Genomic DNA, 21,593 nt, shown 5'->3' on the forward strand with positions numbered 1-21,593 from the left:
GTCCTCCCACACCCACGCACTATCAGTCCGGGGCCAGGAAAGGGTAGAATAGCTACTTTCTGGCCTTGGTTTTATTTTCTGGATTCCTAGTTGGTGGTTGTAGGGAAGTATTCAAGTTCGTTCAGACACCTTAATCCAGAGGCCTGCTCTGGCCCTTGGGAGGCACAGTGAGAGTAAATACATTTAATATAACAATAGTATAATAACAGTAATTACATATATATAAAGTCTGCAACGCCCACCGCATCTCCTTCAATGGCTTGTAATACTTCATGTCCCATGATACCCCAGAATGGAATTCCATCCGACCTGGCAGAGATGCATCTTCCTTCCGGGAGAGCCGGGGGATGGGAAGAGAAGCAGGCCGTCGGCAGTGCGTGCCCTGCGGCTGAGCAGCAGCACGGGATGAGGGGAAACTGGAAGTGGGATGGGTCACCGCCCCCAGGCTATAAAGGCAAGCACACAGGGCCACTTTGGTTCCTGCAGCGGAAGGCACCAAGCAGGGGAGAGCTACAGACAGCAGTGACGGGGGACGCTCTGGTCCTTGCCCTCGTCTCTCTGTCCAGGAAGTAGAGGGAGGGAACTGAGAGCTTAATCCTCCATCATGTCCCATTGGCATGTCAGCCTAAAAGTGCTGCTGGCGAGGGGCTGCGGCCAAGCTCTGGATTTTCTCTGGAAGCCAGGAGAGAAGAGGGAGATGGGTTGGGAGAGGCAGGAAAGCGTGCATCCGAGGTCAGGAGGGAAGGTCCTCAAAATAGGGGAAGGCATGCTGGATGGTGGGGGGCGACGGGGTGCTGGCTTACCAGGTCACAGAGGCGTGGTGGGGTCGCTCAGGGCTCGGGAATGACTCTGAGGACACAGAAATTGCAGTGTGTTTAGACATGCTCTCTATTGGACATGCCTCTCCCTGCTTCTTAAGGCCTTTTTTTACCTCTGACCTTGATGCTTCTCAGCCAGGCCTACGGGAGAGGAGAAAGGCAGACTGGATAATAAATCCAATCTGTGGCATCAGCTGAGAGTTGTAGCAATTAGTTCCTCTACTCTCCAGTTTGTCAAATGATCAGAAAAGCCTACCCAGCAAGAGACCACCTGCTCCCAGCCTTATGGCAGGGACTTACCTGTCGGGACAGCCCTAAGATCCCTCCACTGGCCAGGGTGGGGGTGCTGCTCCCATGCTTCGAGGGCTGCAGGCTGGGACTGTTTCTTGGTCCTGGGGACACATCTCCCGAAGAGTCGAGTGTTTCTGGGGCTGGAGGGGAAGCTAGGGTGAGAGTCAGGTATAAACCCTTCTAGATTACCTTAAATAACCAACCTCCTCCGGCAGGGAAGAAGCTCCGTAGCAACAGGAAGCTGTGCGTCACCATAGCAATCCAGTTGCAAGAGAACCCCCCTACCAAGAGGCAGGAAATTGTCAGCAGCATCAGAGCAACCAGGGAAGAAGCGACAGGAAACTAAGAATTGCCGTGGTGAACCAGGAGGGTACAACAGGAAGCTGAGGCAGTTTCCATAGAAACTCAAGGAGAGCTAGAGAGAAAGGTACAGAAGAAGTGCTTCTTAGCAAAAGGCTGCTGTAAGCATCTCCCTAGCAACCAGATGGAAGGCTCTTTTAGCAATGGGGAAGCTGTATGTAGTTGTCATGGCAACTGGGCTACTTGGCTAGAAAAAGGAATTGCTCAGCAATAGGCAGCCGGAACATCACCATGACCCAGCGGTTGGGGGCCACCCCTTGAGAGGTGCCTCACCCAGGGAAATCTGCTTGACGTCCAGATCCCAGGCCTCCTCCTCGACGCGGGCAGGCAGGGAGCAGGCTCCCGGTGAGAGGCCGGGAAGGGACGGGCCAGCATGCTCAAAAGATGACACGGCTACGGAGGCCCGGGTGCGGGCGGCTGCAGAGAGTGGGGAGTTGGGGTGGTGGGGTGCTGGTGTGGAGTCCTCCTGGCTCCCTGGAACAGCTCACAAAGGGCTTCCCAGGGAGTCCCCATTTTGGGAAGAGATGCCCACTCAGCACTCAGTACCCTTCCTGACATCTCCCCATTGTTTTTATGTCCTTAGTCAAGGCCTGACTTCTGGGAGCACCCCCAGCACCCTGGACCTTACCTCTTCCAGTGAGCAGGGCACTCAGTGTCCGTTCCCCCAGGGCTTTAATGTCCAGGAAGGGTTTATTGCCAATGCCCATGGAAACCATCTGCTGCACTCGGAGCTCTAGGGAACAGAGGCCCTGTTTGCAACCTTGGCTTGGCCCTCCCGCCTCGGTGTTAGCACGTCCCTGCTGACTTTCTCTCCCAACTCTTGGCCACGCCTCCCCTCTTCTGGCAGCTCCCCTTCCTTGACTGTCCTGGCATGGATGGTGAGGGTGACATTTGACCTCTTCAGACACGCATCTGTTCTCTGCCATGTATCTCATCCTGCCTAGTTGGCCTCCTAACCACCTGATTAGTGTGTGCACATGATATGTGTGCGTTTGCACATCTGGGTGTAAACGTAGGCACGAACATTTGGAGGTCAGAGGACACATTAGGCGTTGGTTGATCTTATGGCTGACCTCTTAGTCATTTTGGTGTGCATGTGCCAGGCTGGCTTGTCTAGCAAGCTTCTGGGGGGAAATATCTGTCTTCACCTCCCATGTGCTCTGTAGCAGTGATGAGATCACAGATGTCCCTGTCACTTTTACTACATCTGCAGGACTGCTGGCTTTTATGTGGGTTCTGGGGATCTGAACTCGGGTCTTCACACTTGCATGACAAACACTTTTACCCAGTAAGCGAGCTATCTTCCTGGCCAGTGACTTCATGTGACACTCCGCTTCCCTTTGTCATGGACATTAAGAGCAAAAGTCATGCTTTTGTATGTCTGTGTGGTTTATAAAGTGCTTCTGTGTGCATCAACCTACTCGAGCCTCCTAATCACACAGATGAAGAATGTGCTATGCCCTTTTCAGATTAATAGAACGATTCAGAGAATTGCAACCACAACAAAACAAATAAAAACCAACAACAAAGGAAAGCTATAGGCCAGGTTACACAGCAGGTAAGAGGTACCAGTCCCCCTTAAGCCGATCCAGTAAGTAGTTTTGCACCTCTTTTGCAGAGACACTTGTTCTTGTTCTTTGGAAATTTGGAGCTTTCTCTTTCCTTCCAGCTAATTTTGTCTCAGCTCTATCTCTTGAACCAGACTTTGAATCGTCTCTTAAAGCATCTTTCCTACAGTCTCCGTACTCCCCAGCAAACCTTCTCCTGTAACCGATCCCAAGCACAAGCCCTCTATGATCTGCCCGTTACCCTTATTGTGGGCTGCCTGTCTCCACAGCAGCTGGGCAATAGAACTTGTCCACTTGAGTTTGGTTTCTGGTGAAGTAGCCTGCAGAGTGTATGCTTCTCGTGCGCGCCGCCGCCGAAACCAAAGCTCGAAACAGAGTCCACTGTCCCCGATGTTTTCTGTCAGCCCCATGTCAGCAGTCTGAGGGAGGGCAGGAGAGAGAGGGTTGAAGGTAGAGGTGCACTCGTTAGGTGGTGCCACATTGGCAAGTGTTTAGCTTGGTAGATGCTCAGCATCTGTCAGATACCAGGCGCTCTAACACAGCCTGCAAACAGCCCTGATTTACAGAGGGAAGAGGAGGCTCTCTGAGACAGGAAGCAGCTTTCACAAGCGCTTACCAGAGTTTTAGTATGGATTCAAACCCATTTCTACCCCAGACACAGACCTTTCCTTCTGTCCGCTGGAACTAACATCCCTACCATTCCACCTGGTCCAGGACTGTGGGTTGCTGTTTACGTTTATTTCTGGTTAGATGCCCAAAGCAAGTTCTATTTAGTTCAGTGAAATTAAGGTGTGTGTGTGTGTGTGTGTGTGTGTGTGTGTGTGTGTGTGTGTGTGTGGTGTCCTTTCTCCTTATATACCAGGGACCACCTCTAACTCAAAAGACGTGTGGGTTTTTTGGTGTTTTTTTAAGACAAGGTTTCTCTGCATAGCCCTGGCTGTCCTGGGGGGGGCTGGCTTTGTAAACCAGGCTGGCCTGGAACTCAGAGATCCCCCTACCTCTGCCTCCTGAGTTCTGGGGTTAAAGGTGTGTGCCACCACTGTCCAACAGGCATGTGTGTTCTCATTGGGAAGGTCATTTTCCATTCTGTCTTGAAATGCCTCCTTAAGTCTTCTGCGTAAATTATATGGAAAACCCAAAGTAGTTGACCAAGGACAGGGATTTATTTCACCTTCTGATACCCTAAAATTGATGACCAACTGAGGCCAAAACCTATTTTAGGTGAAGATTCTGAGTCTGCTTGAGGCTGAACTTCCAGAACATTCTGAATTCTCATGTCAAGCATGGCACAATATCCCCCACTCCATGCCGTGTACCTTGAAAGCCTGCTTGTAAACGAAGGTCTCAGGGCCCCCCTCGGAGCCCTTGAACTTGCTGAACAAGAGCAGGTCCTCAAAGAGAAAGACATGGCGGAGGCACTTCTTCCGGCCGCAGATGACAGTGAATGGGTCCCGATGCAAGAGCTGTCCCTGTTCCTTCAAATCGATCTGGAGAAAGAAGAAGGGAAAGCTGTAAGAGAATGAGAGGGAAGGCTCCGGAAGTCAGGGAGGGCCTGACCCTAACCCTATCCACTGCGTCTCATGCACAACTGTGTAGCAGCAGTCATTCCTCCGAAGATGAAAGATGCCCAGCGTAGTCGTTAGAAGTCTTTGCATACTGGAGATGCAGAAAGATAAGCAGCCAAGAACGTGGGTAGGTCTCTAGACCAGTGATTCTCAACCTTCCTAATGCTGAGACACCTGTATGCAGTTCCTCATGCGGTGGTGACCCCCAACCGTAAAATCATCTCCATTGCTGCTTTATAGCTGTAGTTTTGCTACCATTATGAATCATAATGAAAATATCTGTTTTCTGATGGTCTTAGGCAACCCCCATAAAAGGGTAAGGGTCTCGACCCACAGGTTGAGAATCACCGATCTAGAGAGTACAATTCCAGCATAATCTGGAATCAGTGTCAGAACGAGATTAGGTTGAGGAAAATACAGTGGGCTAGAAAGGTAGATGCAGAAATGGAAGGATTAGGAAAGGAAGAGACAAGCCCAAGGCAGACCTGGGAAGAACAGGGGATTCTGCATTTAGACGAGGCAGCTAAGGGCTAGACTGAGCCTAGGGCCCTCGGACTTCGGGTCTGGGTTCATGGTCACCAGCCTACACTGTTTCTAAAGGCCCCAGAGTGACAGAGTTTGAGCAAGAGTCAGTGGAGGCCAGGCCCTTACCTCACAGCCTCGAACAGCTTCTACCGCAAGCAAATCTCTGCCTCGGGCCTCTTGTTCCTGGAGCAACTGTACAGCAGCCCTGAGGGCCTGGCGCTCGGAGCTTAGCTCAGGCCCAGCTTCCCTCAGGAGCTCCTCCAGGAGCTGTCCATACCGAGCCAGCTGCTCCAAAGGCTGCTGCAGGGCCCGGGGTAGGCAAGGGCTGCTCTCCGTGGAACTCTAGGGTAGGACCATAGCCAGGGATGAGAAGAGGGGCAGGGCTGGTAGGGGCCAAAATCCGAGGACAGGAATGTGATAGGTTTCAGGCTTTGGGGGAGCAGAGGAAGACCAGGTACTCTTAAAGGGAAAGAAAGTGGCCCGCAAGATGGTTCGCTGGGTAGAGATGCTTTCCACTAAGCCTGGGGACCTGAGTTCAATCCCTGGGATCCTCACGGCAGAAAGAATCGACTCAATGGTGTTTCTCCTCTGACCTCCACATGGACACCAGAGTGTTTGTATGTGTGTGTGTGTGTACATGTGTGTGCGTATACACACACGCACACACACAAATAATAAAAACGTAATTTTTTAAAGGGAAAAAATGCAGAGGTCAAAGAGATGACCCAGAAGCTAAAGGAGCTTGTCACCAAGCCTGGGAATCAAGTTCCATCCCTGGGATCCAGGCGGTGGAAGGAGAGAACCAGCTCCTGTGAATTGTTCTATAACTTCCCCGCACATGCTTGGCACACACACACACACACACACACACACACACACAGGGGCAGGGACCCCTAGGAGATGCAGCCATCCTGGGCTGAAGGGGAAGCCAGGTGCTAACAGCTTATGCCCTCTGGCTTTTACAATCACTTTCATATCTTTTCACATGAACTCCTTTGGCCCTCAGGCTCCAGGTGAGTCATACTGCCCTTGTTTACCATATGGAAACAGGCTTTGGGCAGTTAGGAGCCCTTATTGCTCCTGCAGAGGACCTGGGTTCAGTTCCCAGCACCCACACAGTGTCTCACAAGTGTCTTTAACTTCAGCTTCAAGTGATCTGATCTCCTCTTCTGGCCTCCTTGTACACTAGGCACAGAGGAATATGCATACATGCCTGCAGACAAACGGTCACACACATAAAATAAAGAAATCTTAACAAAACTAAGTAAAAACAAAAAAACAAAACAGAGACCCAAGGAATCCGAGTTTTACCAAGATCCCCTTGTGTGGGGATCTGAGTAAGAGCCCAGCCTCCTCTGGCTCTCAGAGACCCTCCTGATTCCAAGACGGCCGTCTGAAAGGCTACTGGGGATTTTTGGTGAACGTTCCCAGGTATGTCCATGAAAGACTGCTTTCTCTGAGAGTTCAAGGTGGGGTGAATTTGTAGGTCTTCCCGGTCCTTTCTCTTAAAAAAACATTTTCTTATTCTTTCTACTTGTGTGTGTATCGTGCAGTCAGTCAGAAAACACCTAATTTGCAGGAGTCGGGTCTTTCATTGCGCCATGTGGTTTCTGGGATGGGCTGACGGTCTCAGAGGCAAGCATCCTAACCTGCTAGGCCATCTCATGGGCACACTTTTGTGACACCTGAGGAAAAGTTTACCTTGGCCGAGGGGGTAAGGGCAGCCAGGCCACTCTCCAGTTTATGCCTGTGCTTCACGAACTGCGCATAGAGGTTGAACTGGTCCCCCTGTGCCGGTGAGGAAGAGGTAGTAAGTGTCCCTGGTGAGGAACCCGTGGACAGATTTCTTCTCCCATCCCCACAGCCCAGGGGGAGGGGAGAAGCAGGCAGCACTCTGCTCGCCAGGGCTTATAAAGGCTCCTTGAAGAGACAGTGAAGTTCACCCAACACTTGAAGACAAGTAACGCAAGGGACCACAAAAGGGAGAGGGGTAGGGGGGAGAAGGCTCGGAAGTTTGGCGATTGCTCACATGGCGGAGGAAGCAGGCCCCGATGCGCAGGGGATGGGCGGTGCAGCCCTGAAGCTCTTGCAGAAAGTGTGTCGCGTGGAAGCTGCGAAGTCTCTCTCGGGCACTCAGGGCTGCGGCCCAGGTGCACCGAAGCTCGGCAGTTAGCTCGGGCCCAGGCGGCGGCACTGGCTCATTCAGAGCGGCTACGTAGTCTTGCTCACAGGCAATCAGTTCGGACACTAGACGCTGCTGGGCACTGTAGGTAGAGCAGAGTAGCAGAGGTCACTCGGGCACGGCAAAGAGTCATTACCCTCAACGGTTCTTTCCCGGTTGCCTATTAGACAATTGGCCTGAACTCTCACCTGATGCTACGCTTGCGCTCCATTCGAGGGGTACCCACTCCCCAGGGCCCATCTGGCCCTCCAGCCCGGCCCAACAGCACGTGTTCTCGGGGCGAGCATGTCCTGTCTACCACTTCAGTGCTGGTGACCTCCAGGCCTCGGATCAGCACAGCTCTTGGGGGTCTCCCGTCGGCTTCCGGAGCTAGCTCAAGGCCCTCCTCCTCACAGTCCTCCCAATTTGGGGTCAGAGAGCAATGTGATGGGGCGGCCCGCGGCCCAGGGCTGCTGGGAAGAAGCAGGGAGCTGAGGCTGGGCGAGGGGCTGTGGGCTCCATGCTGGGCCCCTGCGCTGCTGGCACTGTCTGCCCGGCGTCGCCTGTGGCCTCGAGGACTGGCCTCCTCTCCCAGCTGCTGCTGAATCCTCCTTTCCAGCTCTTGGCAGCGCGCTCGGCATCGGCCCCACTCCCGAAGGACGGCTGGGCTGCCCAGGTCCAGGGCCAGGGCTCGCATCTCCTGGAAAGTGCCTGCGCTGGGCTCCGGGGCCCGCCTGAGGGCTAGGGCGGCCAGCACAGCCTCACGCCCAGGCCCGGCGCCCGCCAGTCGAGCAGAGCCCTCGTCTACCCATTCGTGTGCCTGCAGAAGCCAAACAGGGTGGAGGCAGAGAAGAGTGGTGAGGATGCATGCCACTCCCGAACGCGGACCCCATGCCAATGGCTCCCCGGGGCCACCGCCTACACGTCCTCCCTCTGCCCCAGCGGCACAGACTAGCGCGGGCACGGTGGAGCAGTACTTACACACACAGCCCTGAGTCAGGCTGTACTAACTGCTCTCACAGTGCCTCGTCTAACTTCCGCAGCAGATGTGCGGAGGACCTATCTCAGCTCTCAGGTCGCCCGGCCGACGCAAGCTAAAGGTCGCAGCCGAGGGGGCGGACGTCCAAGGTGCCACTCTTAGCAACCGCCCGGCCACTAACTGAAGAGAAGATGGGCCACCCACCTGCTGGAAAAAGCGCTGCAGCCGAAGAGCACGATGGAGGCCACTCTCAATCTGCTCCAGGCGCTGCTCGAAGACATCCAGAACTTTCTGGGAGGCTGTGTCCTCCTCCAGAGCCAACGCTTCCCGGGCCTGGACCAAGCGCTCCTGGAGAACGGGGTGTGTGTGCTCAGACCTGGTCCTCCCCCAGTGACCCTGCCTCCCATCTCCTCTCTGACCCTTACCTGCACCTCAGCGCTGAAAGCCCGGAACCGCAGTTCTGCCTCTTGCAAGACTGAGAGTGAGTTCCCAGGCGTGGCGAAGCTGGCCAGCTGCTCTTCCCCCGGGCCAGAGAGCCACCGCAGCACCTGGGACAGAGTAAAGCGCTCTGAGGGAAGGGAGGCTGTGGAAGCGGCGGCCAAGATCCACTCCGCTGCCATCACCCCAGCTGTTGAGAACCTTGGTCAACCCATCCTGTCTCAACTGGTGCTGTGGGGCTGGCCACAGGCCCCACAGGATCAAATGAGGAAGTAGGTACTCCATCTCTGGTGAAGCGCTGTATGGACGGAGCTGACAGAGACACAGGCTACTGTGCCAGGGCAAGGCCAGCATGAGGAAACAGATCAAATTGTCATGAACCAAAGAAAGGAGGAGGGACGTTACTTGGAGAACAGGACCGAGAGAAATTCCACATCTGATGAGCCCTGCCGCGTGGTGAGCAGGAAACCTAGGCACCAGGCCTGACCGAAGGCCCAGGAGATGGTGTGTGTGTGTGTGTGTGTGTGTGTGTGTGTGTGTGTGTGTGTGTGTGTGTGTGTGTGTGTGTGTGTGAGCGGATATCCAGTTCACCTTTCCTACGGCAGGGAATCTCCTACTTGTTCTGAAACGTTTGGCTGCTTTTTTCCTCTGAAAAAAGTCTGGAAGCTAGGGTGGAGCGGGTGGAAGATGAGAAGTCTCAGAGTGTCCCTAAAAGGCGGTGCCAACAATAGCTACTCTCAGAGTCCTCTGCTGACTTCACTTCCTGTCTTACCCACCTGTGTGTCATACTATTAGCATAGGAACGGGCAACTCAGCAGCAACACCTAATACCCAGCAGAACTAGATCTCAGAGCTAAGCATTTTAACCTCCAAATTCTGGTTCTAAAATAGGCTTTTAAACTGGCTCAGGGATATCTACTCAAGAGGAGACTCGCCTCTTGGAGGGAACAGCCAAAGCCAGCCGGCAGCCCCAGAGCACAGGGCCGGCCCTGGTTCCTCTTTAGCACTGACTTCGAGACGACCCTTCTCGTACCCACATGCAGGTCCATATTCACAGGAGTGGGGCTAAGGAACCACCACATCTTAAAGTCCCCCCTCCCCTTCACAGGGAGTAGACTGCCAGTCCCCACAGGGCTGCGTCCAGAAGAGAGAACCAAGGATCAGAGAGGCCAGTCTGATTCTTGAGCCTTGAGAGGCCTGCGGTTCCTCTCAGCGACTGGCAGTGTAGGAGGAGACCGGCCCTTTTTGCCTCTGTTTTGGAGGACGATAAGGCATAAGATTAGCTGAGGCAAAATGTGGAGCCAAGGAGCTCTATCAATAGGTATTTATCAATAGACGTTTATTATCAGGCTTCACGGTTAGGCCTGGAAGTGAAGGCAGGAGCATGAGGAGTCTCAAGGTCAGCACCAGCTACTTAGTGAGTTCCAGGCCAACCTGGGCTACATCAGATCCTGTCTCAGGAAGCTCCCAAACAAAAACAAAACATTTATTAACTTTACACTACGGAGGTCGTACCCTGAGCCACCCAGCTGATTCCAGAGTTCCCTTTGGGTAGTGAACACTTCCCACAGTATCTAATGATCCCGACCAAAGTTAGGCAGAAGGTTGACCTCCAGGCTTCTTTCTGCTGGCGCAGAGATGCTCCCGCCCTCATGCTGAATCTCACTTCTATGACCAACCTCTAGGGGAGAGACAGGGAAGCTGGGAGGAAGCCATCCGCTCTCAGTATCAGCAGAGACGCTGCTGAGCAGGGGCTAGCCTCCAGGGCTGAGTAAGGATGGGGGAGCCTCCTCACCTGCCGGAGTTGGCGCAGGCGCTGGCGCTGCTCCTGCTGCTGCACACGCAGGTTGGAGAGACGCACAAGCTGGTGGATAGCCTCATCTACCTCCTGGTAGAGCACAGCCGGGCCTGGACCCTCCAGCCTGGGGACAAGGAGGCTGCCTTGAGTCTCTGCCCTTGCCAGGCTTTCCACTTCTGTCTTTGTGTGCTCAGGGATGTAAACATCAGAGACGGCACGCCAGTGAGAAGCACTGTCCCTACTGAAGTAGCTTGGCGAGGACACTTAGTATCTCTAGTCCTCTCCGAGTCACCTCCGTAATCATAACTAGCACATGGAGATGCTGTGAGTGTAAAGGCATCTTACTGTGACAAGTGCAGAGTAAGAATTCTCTGTCACTCAAGGGTTAGGACAGCTCTCCACTCTCTCCCCTCCATCTGCCTCTGCACACCCGTCTCTCATACTTGCTGCTATGGGTGGATCGCAGCCGCATCAGGATGGCCCCTCCAGTCCTCTGTAGTGCTGTGAGACGGGGGTCAGCCAGCACCCTCTGCAGGGGCTCAGGCATTCCTGCTGCCTCCTTGGGACAAGGAAACACATCTGGAGTTCCACTAGCGTGCCCGGCCCGGCCCCTCCCTGTCACACCTGCCGTCACTCCGCCTCACTGCACACCTCTTCCTGGGGCTCTGCGGCTCCCTCCAGCTCCTCGATGGCCTGCCGTACGGAGGTCAACACGCCCTGGCACAAGCCGCACAGCCTGGCCACTTCCTGAAAGCCACACGCAGAGATGGAGTTAAGGGCCCGGGTGAGGACAAGAAATATGCCAGGTGTGTGGGCCTTTCTTTAATCCCAGCGCTCGGGAGGCAGAGGCGGGAGAATCTCTGAGTTTGAGGCCAGCTCGGTCTACGTGGTGAATTCCAGGACAGCCAGGATTATGAAGAGATACCCTGCCTTGGAAGTGGAAGAAAGGAAGGAAGGAAGGAAGGAGGGAGGGAGGGAGGGAGGGAGGGAGGGAGGGAGGGAGGGAGGGAGGGAGGGAGGAAGGAAGGAAGGGAAGGATGGGAGAGGAAGACAGAGGGGAAGGAGGGAGGAAGCTAGGTCAACCACAGGAGGGAGATGGGAGTCTGGAGACTTTTGTGGAAAAATGGTTTCTGACTTTGTTGCTTCCAAGTTATACAATATCGGGGCATGGCCACAACACTAAAACTCATTTTATTTAACAGTAAAGCTAAAATAAAGGAATATTTAAGGAAATGGTATCCGCCTGGCACCGAGCGTGGTCGTGGCACACGTGCAGCTTAGCGTGTGAGTTTCCTAGGCTTTCTGGCCTCTGGTCTTCACTCTTGCCAAGCCCCGCCTCCAGCTCTCCACATCTGCTTTCGCTAGGAACTCCTGTTGGTGGTCAGTTGCTCTGTTCCTAAATCCTCACTACACGAAGGTGAGCGATGGAGGCACCGCGGAGACCGCGCACAAAAGGGCATCTGACGGGTGATGTCCGATTATTTGTGGACACTGGTGTAGGGAGCAGGTACGGCAAGGACACCACCTCCAGAAATGAGGGAAAGTAACTTGCCAGGCCACTTGGAACCAACCTCTCAACTCTCAGCACTTTCTAGAAACCCACGAAGCTATCACAAACCCTTCTCTACTAGAATGCACACATTACTTAATGTCATATTAATAATTTGACAAACTCAGGGGGCAGGGAGCTGGAAAGATGACTCAGCAGTTAAGGGAGGACCCAAGTTTGATAACCAATGCTCACACGTAGCTCACAACTGCCTGCAACTCCAGATTCAGGGGTTCTGATGCCTCCGGCCTCTAAGGATACCCACACACACAGCATTTATTCACACAGGCACACAGACATAGGTACATGCTTAAAAACAAAATAGCCAGGCGTTGGTGGCGAACGCCTTTAATCCCAGCACTCGGGAGGCAGAGGCAGGTGGATCTCTGTGAGTTCGAGACCAGCCTGGACTACCAAGTGAGTTCCAGGACAGCCTCCAAAGCCACAGAGAAACCCTGTCTCGAAAAAACAACAACAACAACAAAAAAAAACAAAAAACAAAAAAAAACAAAAAAGCAAAATAAGTCTTAAAGTTAAAAAGAATATTACAAATTCGGGTGGAAACTGGAAAGACGATTCACAGTTAAGAGCACTTGCTGCACTTGCAAAGGACTGGGCTCGGGAGGCACTCGGGAGGCAGAAGCAGGCGGATCTCTGTGAGTTCGAGGCCAGCCTGGTCTACAAAGTGAGTTCCAGGACAGCCTCCAAAGCCACAGAGAAACCCTGTCTCGGAAAAAAAAAAAAAAAAAAAAAAAAAAAAGGACTGGGCTTCCAGTTCCCCATGGTGGCTGGCAACCTTCTGCAATTCCAGTTCCAGGGGATCCGATACCCTCTTCTGACTTTCTGGGCACGAGGCACATGTGTGCCCAAAAATATATGTATGTAAAGCACATGCATATATGCAGGCAAAACAGACACATGCACAAAATAAAAATAAAAAAGAACTTAACGAACTCCCCCATCTTCCCAATGGCTAACAATACTTGTTCAAGGCTCACAAGTCGGAACTGTTTTCTGAACTGAATGGAGCTGTGCCTTTCCCAGCCCCTTGGTTATGTCTGTCTTCGTCATTTCTCCTAGATTTCCAGTTCCCAGGTCCCTAAGGGCCGAAGGATCTCTTACCTGATGTATCTCTACCCAGTGGCTGGGGGACAGGTCCTTGTGACCTCCGAAGTCCCACGGCAGCTCCTCTGGCTTGGCCACTCTCTTTAGATCCTTCTCTGACAGCAACTCAGCTCCCTGTAGACACGTGAAAGCAGTTTTCTGCACAGGCCTCTTGTGATTCAGACCAATCTGAGAGAGCAGCAAGCTTCCTCTCCCTTTCCATGGCTGAAAGGGGGCTGGTGGGAGAACCTACCTGAAACCCGCAGAGTTCAGCCGGAGGCTCTTCGTGAATGAGAATCACTAGCCGCTGAATGAGCGGAGGGTTGCCTGAGTCCTAAGTGCAAAGAAGAATATCCCCAAACGTTGTACAGCTGCCCGCTGGAGAAAAGGGAGGGCCTAGGGGACACGCCTGTCTCCAGGAGCTGATTACCTGCAGCTGACTCAAGGCACGAACAAGCGCTGGAGGCAGTGGGGGTGCCTTGCGAAGGTCAAGCAGGATGGTGAGCCCCAACAGCTGCAAATCAGGCCTGTGGAGGCAAGGAGGGCCAAAGACGTGTGTGTGTGTGTGTGTGTGTGTGTGTGTGTGTGTGTGTGTGTGTGTGTTTACATCTGTGTGTGTCTGCACACTCGGGCATTGGGGAGACGGCAGAGAGAGAACAAGGAAGAACCAACTCAGGTCTTCTGGCCTAGCACTAACAGTCTGTAGACGTCAGCACTGCTATATTTGGGAAGCGATGAGCAAACGGTCGACGTCTGGGACGTGTGCCCAGTAGACAACCTAAAGAACCTGCACTGACACAACTATTGGGCCAGAGGGCTAGAACTCTGTGTGCTAGAACGGTATCCACTCAAGGCCTCGCATTTGTCTGAAAGGCACTCAGTGTTCACAAAGCACTTGTGGATGAATGAGGCTGTGCACCGGTAATCTGGGCACTATCTCAGAGTACCGAGAGTCAGCAGTGCTGATTTTAAAGATCATGAAGATACCCTGGGAGTCAGAATTGCTAAGGTCAAGGTCGACGGCTCAAAAGTCTGAGGGTTGAAGCAGTAGGCCAGTGCCTTGAGAAAGAAAGCAGGTCTCCTGAGTGCACGCTAATGCCCGGGGTGCTGAAGTTTGCCAGCCTTACCTAAGCAGGGAGTGGAGGTACCGGAGGGCAGTGTTCAGTGACTCTTGGGAGGGTGAGGGCTCCTCAGGAAGGCACGGAGGTGGTGGCGTGACCGTCAGCAAAGCTCTCCCAGTCTGATCCACCCCTCCTGAAGACAGAAAGCGGCCAGGCTGTCCTGGCTGGGAGCGGTCTTTGACTAACCCCCTCCACCTTCCCTCCTTCCCAAGTCCCCTTGGCTTGCTCCACGTTCCCAAAGCCCCTTCCCTGTGTGTGTCTGACATGCCCTTGTTTCTGTGTGCTTTCACGTGTATACATGTGTGTAGAGGCCGGAGGTCAATGTAAGACCTTTGTCAATCATTTCCCACCTCGTTATTATTATTGTTATTATCGTTGGTGGTGGTGGTGGTTTTTCAAGACAGGGTTTCTCTGTGTAGCTTTGGCTGTCCTGGAACTCGCTCTGTATAGACCAGGCTGGCCTCGAACTCACAGAGATCCGCCTGCCTCTGCCTCCTGAGTGCTGGGATTAACGGTGTGGGCCACCAACGCCTGGGTCCACTTTTTTTTTTTAAAGACAGGATCTCTCACTGAACCTAGAAAATCTCTGACTCAGCTAGACTGGCTGGCTAATGAACGCCAGAACCCACTTTTCCCAACCTTCCCCTTTCTCTCCAGCACGGGGTCACAGATCCAAGCCACGCCCAGCTCTCAGTGGACTCTGGGGGATCTGAACTCTATCCTCCCGCTTGCAAAGCAGGCGCTTCACTGACTGAGTCATCTCCTCGGCCTCTTCTTTTTATCCACGGATGCCCACTAACCCGTCAGAATGAAGAATCCAGATGCCATCAAGTCCCAAGCTACAGGTGGGTCATCTAAGATGGGAGCTGCGGGAGTTTCTTCTGGGATGCTGTCTCCTTTTACATCCTGCACAGTCTCCAGGGGCTGTGTTGGGGGGTCAGATGGGAACCACTCTGGACCCGTGGATCCTGTGCAGACAGAAGCAGAGTGACTCTACTCTGTTCCCACCCAAGCCACACCTCTCCTTGTCCCCTCCCCTATGCCCAGCGTGCCCTGGCCCTAGCCGCTGGGGCTCTCTGTCACCTCACCTGCCGTAGAGACCGGGATCGACCCCTCTTGTTCACTGTCTCTGACCCCCTCTTCTGGAGGCTCGCAGTCTCCCGGGGGTGCAGGCTCTTGTCTGTCTGCTGGCTTGAGCTCTTCTTTTGGTTCAGACTCTGGCTTCCCAGAATCCCCTTCCTCCTTAACCGGGCTGCATGCTGCAGGTTGCTGCTCACTGGATGAGGGCAGACCGACGAGGACTTCCTGCTGTCTGGTCTCTTCCTTGTCCCTGGGGCCAAGTGGAGTGCTCTCCCCTTTTCCGGCAGCTCTGTTGGCAGCTCGCTTCTTTCTTCTGTTCCCTTTGCCGGTTCTTCGAGGGGTACCGGGTGGTCCTTCAGCCCCCTGGCCCACTCCTCCCCCAGCCTCGCCTGACAGGAGGCAGGATTCAGAGGTCTCTCCCAGAGCCTCCGCTGGGGGCTCAGACGCCATCAGAAGTGTCGCATCTGGGTCGGCCTCAGCCCCTGGGGGTGAGTCGGAAGAGGCCCCAGTGCTACTCCCCTCACCAGGTGGCCGTGACCCATCCTGGTCCCTAGACCCCAAGCCTTTCTGGTGCATCCACGCCCGGTGTCTCCGGTGCCGGCCCTTCCCTCCAGTACTCTTACGGGTAGGCACTGTGCGGGTCCTGGAGAGGCCCGAGGCCTCAGCATCTATGGGGCTTCCCCTCATATGAGGCAGGGTCACCTCCAACAGTTCCACGTATTCACCCTCAGGACCCTCCGCAGGGGCGTTGTGTCCGTCCCCAGGACTCCGGGTACCCAGCATCTCCTCAGGGAGTGGAGAGCTAGGAAGCCCCGGGGACCCAGGGGGCGGTTCTGGGGGCAGTGCGCCTGGCTGATGTCCAACCATGAGGCCCTCTTTGTGCACAAATCTGGGGCAGATGAGCTCAGCCCAGGGCAGCCGCTGGATTCCAGAAGGTGCAGAGAGAAGGCAGGTGCTGAGGCGCCCCCGTTGGCCGGTCCTTGTTAATGCCTTGTAGCCACTCGGGTGTGAACAGGTAGGCACAGGCTTCACTGGGCACTGGCAGCTCCTGCACCCGCCCACCTCCTGGGGCCAGACATTTCAGGGCCAGCCGGGGAGCCTGGGCTGCCGAGGGCACTACCTGCAGGTAGAAGTCGCCGGGGCGCAGCAGCTGCCAGGGAAGGGCTGCCAGCTGAACTACCACCTGTTCGTGCAGGCAGAGTGGCCAGCCCTCGTGGAAGAAGAGAAAGCCACTATACTGGGCCTGGGGAGAGAGAAGTAAGAGGCTATAATACTCAAGGCCTCTGCTGAAGAAACCAGCAAAGGGGCGGGGTGGGGGCGGGGCGCTGCGAGAGTGAGTCCACACTAGGCTGGGCTGGCTGGCCTTATGTCTGTCTGGTGGGTTAAAAGCCCCTAGGAGACAGGAAAGGGGGTCACGTGGCAGGGGCTAGAACGGGAATCTCCCATCCTTTGGTGGAAGGAGCTTTCCTAGTGGGAAGGTAAGGACCCAGTCATGACAGCGACCCGGTCAACAGATGCCATTGTCTTGGAGGAATGAAGGCCTTTCTACCTGCAGAAGCTGAGACTGTTTTCGGAATCGTGTCTGAGTCTGAGGGAGTATTTAGGACATTCACGGGGGAGGTAATGTTTGGAGCTTGTTCCGGAAAAGTCGGGGGTCTTTTCAGGGAGGTCAATGCTTGTTTAAGAGTCAGTTTTTAAGGAAAATGCATACACCTGCATGTGTGTTAGTGTTTGAGTAGTCAGGATCCGCAAATGAGACCTAAGGGCTCCCTCGGAGAGCGGTACTGGGAAGCCCGTGTCTCTAAGCGGGAGGAAATGGGCCTGGCAGAAAAGGGTTGACAGCCACTCACGCAGGCTTCCTGCTGGACCTTGGCAAGCAGGTGTTTAGCAGGTACCAGGAAGTCCAGCGTGTACCTCAGCGCATCCTCCTGGTAAGTCCTCTCCACCACCTGGAACACTTGGCCCAGCAGGGTTGGGGCCGTGACTTCAAAGGGTGGGTACAGGGCAGCGAGTGTGCTCTGCACACAGTCCTCCACTGGCTCAGGCTCCTGGGAGAGACAACACCAAGCTATAGGTAACAAGTGTGGCTCCCTGGGAGCTGGCTGGTCTGCAGACAGCCGTGTCCTAGATCATTTGAGCACAGCAGGTAATCAGGAAAACACCGGCTGAATGAGCCCAGGATAGGAGTGAGGGCCCGGCCAGTCGGCACACACAGGCTTCCCGTTTCAGCTCTGAGACCTTGGCTTTAGACACCCGGGGGGAATTGGTTGTGTGTGACTCTGATCAGGGTTGCCCTGGGTGCGACTGACTGCAGAGGTTCGCCTGCACAGGCTGGGCCGCTGGAGCCTGCTGACGGCCAAGCATTCCGGTAGATGGGGTAGGGCCTGGGGTTTCTGCATAGCCACCTTGCCAATACATTCCCCCAGGGCTCACCATCCAGATGCGTTTATCGTGAGTGGAGGTGTGCCCACCCACAAACCACCGCATCCTAGAGATGCTTGATTGACAGGTGAGAAGAGAAGAGACAGGGAGGCTGTGGCTATGTCGGGTCTTTGCAGCGTCCCTTTCTTCCATTCACTGAGCCTGTCCCATTGGCTATAAGGAGTTGGGTGGGGCCATTTGATAGAGACACAAGCGGAACTCTTGGAGAAGGGAGGAGGTGGTCTCGATGCTATGCATTCCAGTTGAATTTTACCGGGACCCACCGTCTCAAAAGACTAACCCATGTTGGAAATGAGGAAGGGGGCACTCTGCAGTATTTACCGAGCTCTCTACCCATTGCAAACAGTCCTGGTCTCGCCCCAAGACCAAAATTGCTTATTTTATTCCTAAATCTCCCCAGCCAGAGTTGCTTAATCGCGGCTGTTTGAGACGATTAGGGTATTCAGTCACCCGCCGGGGACCAGCATTCTGTGTTATCAGCGCGCAGACTCGGCCCCGAGGCGTGGGCGAGCAGACAGACCCTCAGTGTTGCCGGGACTGTGTACGTGGGTGGGGAGAAGGGTAGGGGTGAGGCTGAGTGGGCCTCGGCTCCGAAGTTAGGATCCGGGGAGCTACAGCTTGAGCAGCGAAGCAGCTGCAACCCATTAGGGGCGGTGAGCTCATGGCTGAACAAGAGTCGCAGCCACAGGAAACGGCCTCAGCAGGAGGGGAGGGAGGAGGGGTCTGGAGCAGGCGGAGGTGGGCAGGAGCCCAAGACACCAGGCCTCTGGTCGGCTGGGACCAAAAAGGGGAGCGAGACTGAGTCAGCTCTCACTGGCCTAGTTCCTGTCGAGCTCCAACCCCCTGAGCAGGGAGATGCCTCCCGGGTTTTCTCTGCAGACGTCGCCCGGGCAGGGCCTGTCCCCATCCTCCACTCTGCAGTGAGGCGCCCTCGCTAGCGGAGCCCACTCCTGCCGTAGTTCTGAGTACTTCTGGCCGGAAAGTTCCAGGCTCAGCGTTCCACCCCGTTGGCACGGGCTTCTGGTACCCTGAGTTGCAGCCCTCGGAGCCTGTGCCTCGGTGCACAGGGTTCCATCCAGCTAGCTCCCTGCCCTGCAGCGGGAGTGCCCGCCCGGAGGCAGCCTTCTGTCGCCTGCAGCGGCGTCAGCCTTGGGGAACTTTGTCCCAAAACTCTGGCTTGGCCTCCGGAGACGTCACGCCCCCTGGCCCTGCGGAACACCCCTTACCCACCCTCAAAACAGCCCCCTTTCTGTGAGGGAATTTCCCTTTGGACGTGCCCTTTTGGCCCCTGCCCAGCCGCAGCTGTGACCAGTCCCTCAGGGCCGGATGGGTGGGCCCACCTCACCGGGCTGGGGACAGGGATGGAAAATGGTGGTTCCAGGCAGGTCAGTTCTCAGGACCCGAGGCCGTGGCGCCCTGTCCAGGGCTGCCGCCGTACCAACTCGCAGAGGGTCCCCGGGAGTGGAAAACTGGGGTCGGCAGGGGGGAGTTTGGAAAGCCCAGGAGGAGGAGAAGGCTGGGTAGGACCGAGGGGGCCGGGGGCGGGTGGGGATGGGCCGTGGGCAAAGACCACGCAGGGATGGGGAGGCGACAGAGGAGAAAGGAGGGGTCGCGGCAACACTCGGCGGGGACAGGGCAGGCAGCGGGCCGGCGGGCCGAAGAAAAGGAGGGGGATGGGAGGGTGGAGCGTCTCCCCGGGGCGCAGCGCAGCGCTCGGCGGGCACGGGAGGCGCGGGGCCGGGGGGACACCGGGGGGTGCGGCGCGGGACTCACCATGGCTCGGCGCCGGGAGGTGTCCGACTCCAGGCGGGCGGGCGAGCCACCGCCTCCCCACCCCCCGGCTCTCCGTCTCGCCGGGTCTGGCTGCTGCAGGACGGCTGGGCTCGCACCGCGGCCGCGGCTCTGCCCGCTCGCTCTCGCTCGCCCGCTCGCTCGGGCGCCCAGGCCGCGGGGCCCCGCCAGGGAGGGCCGAGACGGCCGCCGGCACCGCCCCGCCCAGCCTGGGACCCCAGCCGAGACGCCCCCCTCCGTCGCTAGCCTCGCCTCCGCTCTCCCCGAGCCGTCCGCGGCCAGCGCGCCCCGCCCCGCCCCCTCCGAGGACCGCCCAGCTGAGGACGCCCCGGTGTTTCCCGCGTCTTCTCGCTCCGCTGGATCGGGGCAGCCTGAGCTCTGCACTCTGCAGAGGTCTCCCGCCTAGGACCGAGGTTGCCGGGCACCCAGGAGCCTTCTTCCAATCTCTAAGACTCGTGACGCTTCTCCCTCTCGCCCGTGGCCAGGCTTGGCAAGGTCCTGGGGCCCAGAGCGACCCACACGGTCCCCTGTAGGCAGAGAAAGTTGGGGATCCCCCCCAAGTCCTGGGCGATTGCCCGCCCTTCTCCCCCTTGCACCTTCCTGGGTCTCGAGCCTGCAGGCAGCTACAATGAGCTCCTGTGTGCCGACTGGGGAAGGCGGGGCATGGGGGGAATTACGGAGAAGGAAAGGCTTGGCATGGGGGGTGGGGTGTCATGCCCCGGGATCAGGATCCCTCTGTAGGGTCTAGGGGCGTTTTTTTTCCGAGTTGCTCCTCGCTGCCTTTTTCTGAACCTTACCCCCCTGTTGCTTTTCCGATACAGGAAGGGAAGCAGCAGCTCCTGGATTGGTACTGATGGTAGCTAGATCTTTCTTGCTGCAGGGCCATAGTGGGCCACCACCACTAGGGCTCTCGGCGGGGACTATTCTCTTACACTGCAGACAAAAGGAGCTAGGTTCCTTTTAAAAAGTTCTATCCTCAGGCCTTCCGCCCCAACCACAAACTGCCAAACTGCCAGTGTAGCTTCTGCGTGGGAATGAAGGCCGGGTGGGATCTCCCAGAAGGGCTTAGGGGGAATCTCAGCACAGCAAGGGATTGCCCTGCACTCCTCTGAGTCACAGCGGACTGGTCCAAAAGATGGACATTCGGGAAGCGATCTGCAAGGTACCCAGTTCTCAGAGGGCACGAAGGCGCTGTCACGTTGAGGTGGAGTTTATTTATATGTGCGGTAGTGGATACAGTCCTATGAGGCCGGGGCGATGGAGCCTGGGCCTCCGTGTCAAGTGACGCATCTCGCCGCAGGAGAAACTCTGCCTTCTCTCCTCTGTGTCTGGAGAAGGGAGAAACTTAATTCATAGGGATGGGAAGAGCCCTCTGCTTCGTAGGGTTATAACAGAGTCTCAGAAAGGGAAACCGTGTGACCCATAGGCTAGAACCATGGAGATGGAGCTCTTTCCAACCTCCCGGTCAAGCTAGACTTGCCTGTTTCCTTGTAATTAGTGACCAGGAGCCAAGAGAGTGAGATGTTGCTACCTCCCCCCCCCCCCCCGTGTCTGCCGGGTAAATACTGCCGGATAGCAGGCTGTAGAGGTCTTGGGACACTTTCTTAGAGGATGTTCTGTGAACCTTGCTCATCACTGCCTCAAATCTAGCTCACCTCTTCTTGGTCTGGAAAGACCAAACTCAACATCCCTTATATTCAAATCATTTGGTAGAATCCAGGGCCCCCCACAGCTAGGCAACGAAATAGAGACACACACAGTAAGAAGGATCCGTAAAAGGGTTTTGAACTGATGAGTTGAAGTTTGAATTGAGGTTCTGGGATGCAAGCCGCCCCCTCTTTCCAGTGTGGTGTGTTGGTGCTTACAGCAGCTAATAGCCCTTTCTCCAGAGACATGTCCAGAAAGGTGTGTGTACAATGTAATCTGTGATGTGTGTGCTCTTTGATAAGTACTGTGGAGGGATAAGGTTAAAGTCAGAGATAGGGAAGGTAGCAGGCTAACAG

At 55.5% G+C, this 21,593-nt stretch overlaps 1 protein-coding gene across 1 annotated transcript; it reads right to left on the bottom strand.

Annotated features, from left to right (window-relative positions):
- Positions 1 to 168: 168 nt before the first annotated feature.
- Positions 169 to 19,766, bottom strand: Arhgef40 (Rho guanine nucleotide exchange factor 40). Its single transcript, XM_005087027.4, is given in 25 exon segments — positions 169 to 672; positions 804 to 849; positions 1,119 to 1,249; positions 1,743 to 1,886; positions 2,098 to 2,202; positions 3,279 to 3,456; positions 4,354 to 4,524; positions 5,254 to 5,469; positions 6,829 to 6,915; positions 7,157 to 7,391; positions 7,498 to 8,108; positions 8,472 to 8,615; positions 8,693 to 8,815; positions 10,501 to 10,627; positions 10,947 to 11,062; positions 11,155 to 11,250; positions 13,175 to 13,291; positions 13,410 to 13,490; positions 13,587 to 13,683; positions 14,284 to 14,410; positions 15,078 to 15,245; positions 15,366 to 16,323; positions 16,325 to 16,600; positions 17,208 to 17,405; positions 19,573 to 19,766. Coding segments are annotated over 24 exon segments (4,551 nt in total). The 5' UTR covers positions 19,576 to 19,766; the 3' UTR covers positions 169 to 672; positions 804 to 807.
- Positions 19,767 to 21,593: the final 1,827 nt, after the last annotated feature.

This window comes from Mesocricetus auratus, unplaced genomic scaffold (genome assembly GCF_017639785.1).
Source record: "Mesocricetus auratus isolate SY011 unplaced genomic scaffold, BCM_Maur_2.0 Super-Scaffold_100066, whole genome shotgun sequence".
In the NCBI taxonomy this organism is placed as follows: Eukaryota; Metazoa; Chordata; class Mammalia; order Rodentia; family Cricetidae; genus Mesocricetus; species Mesocricetus auratus.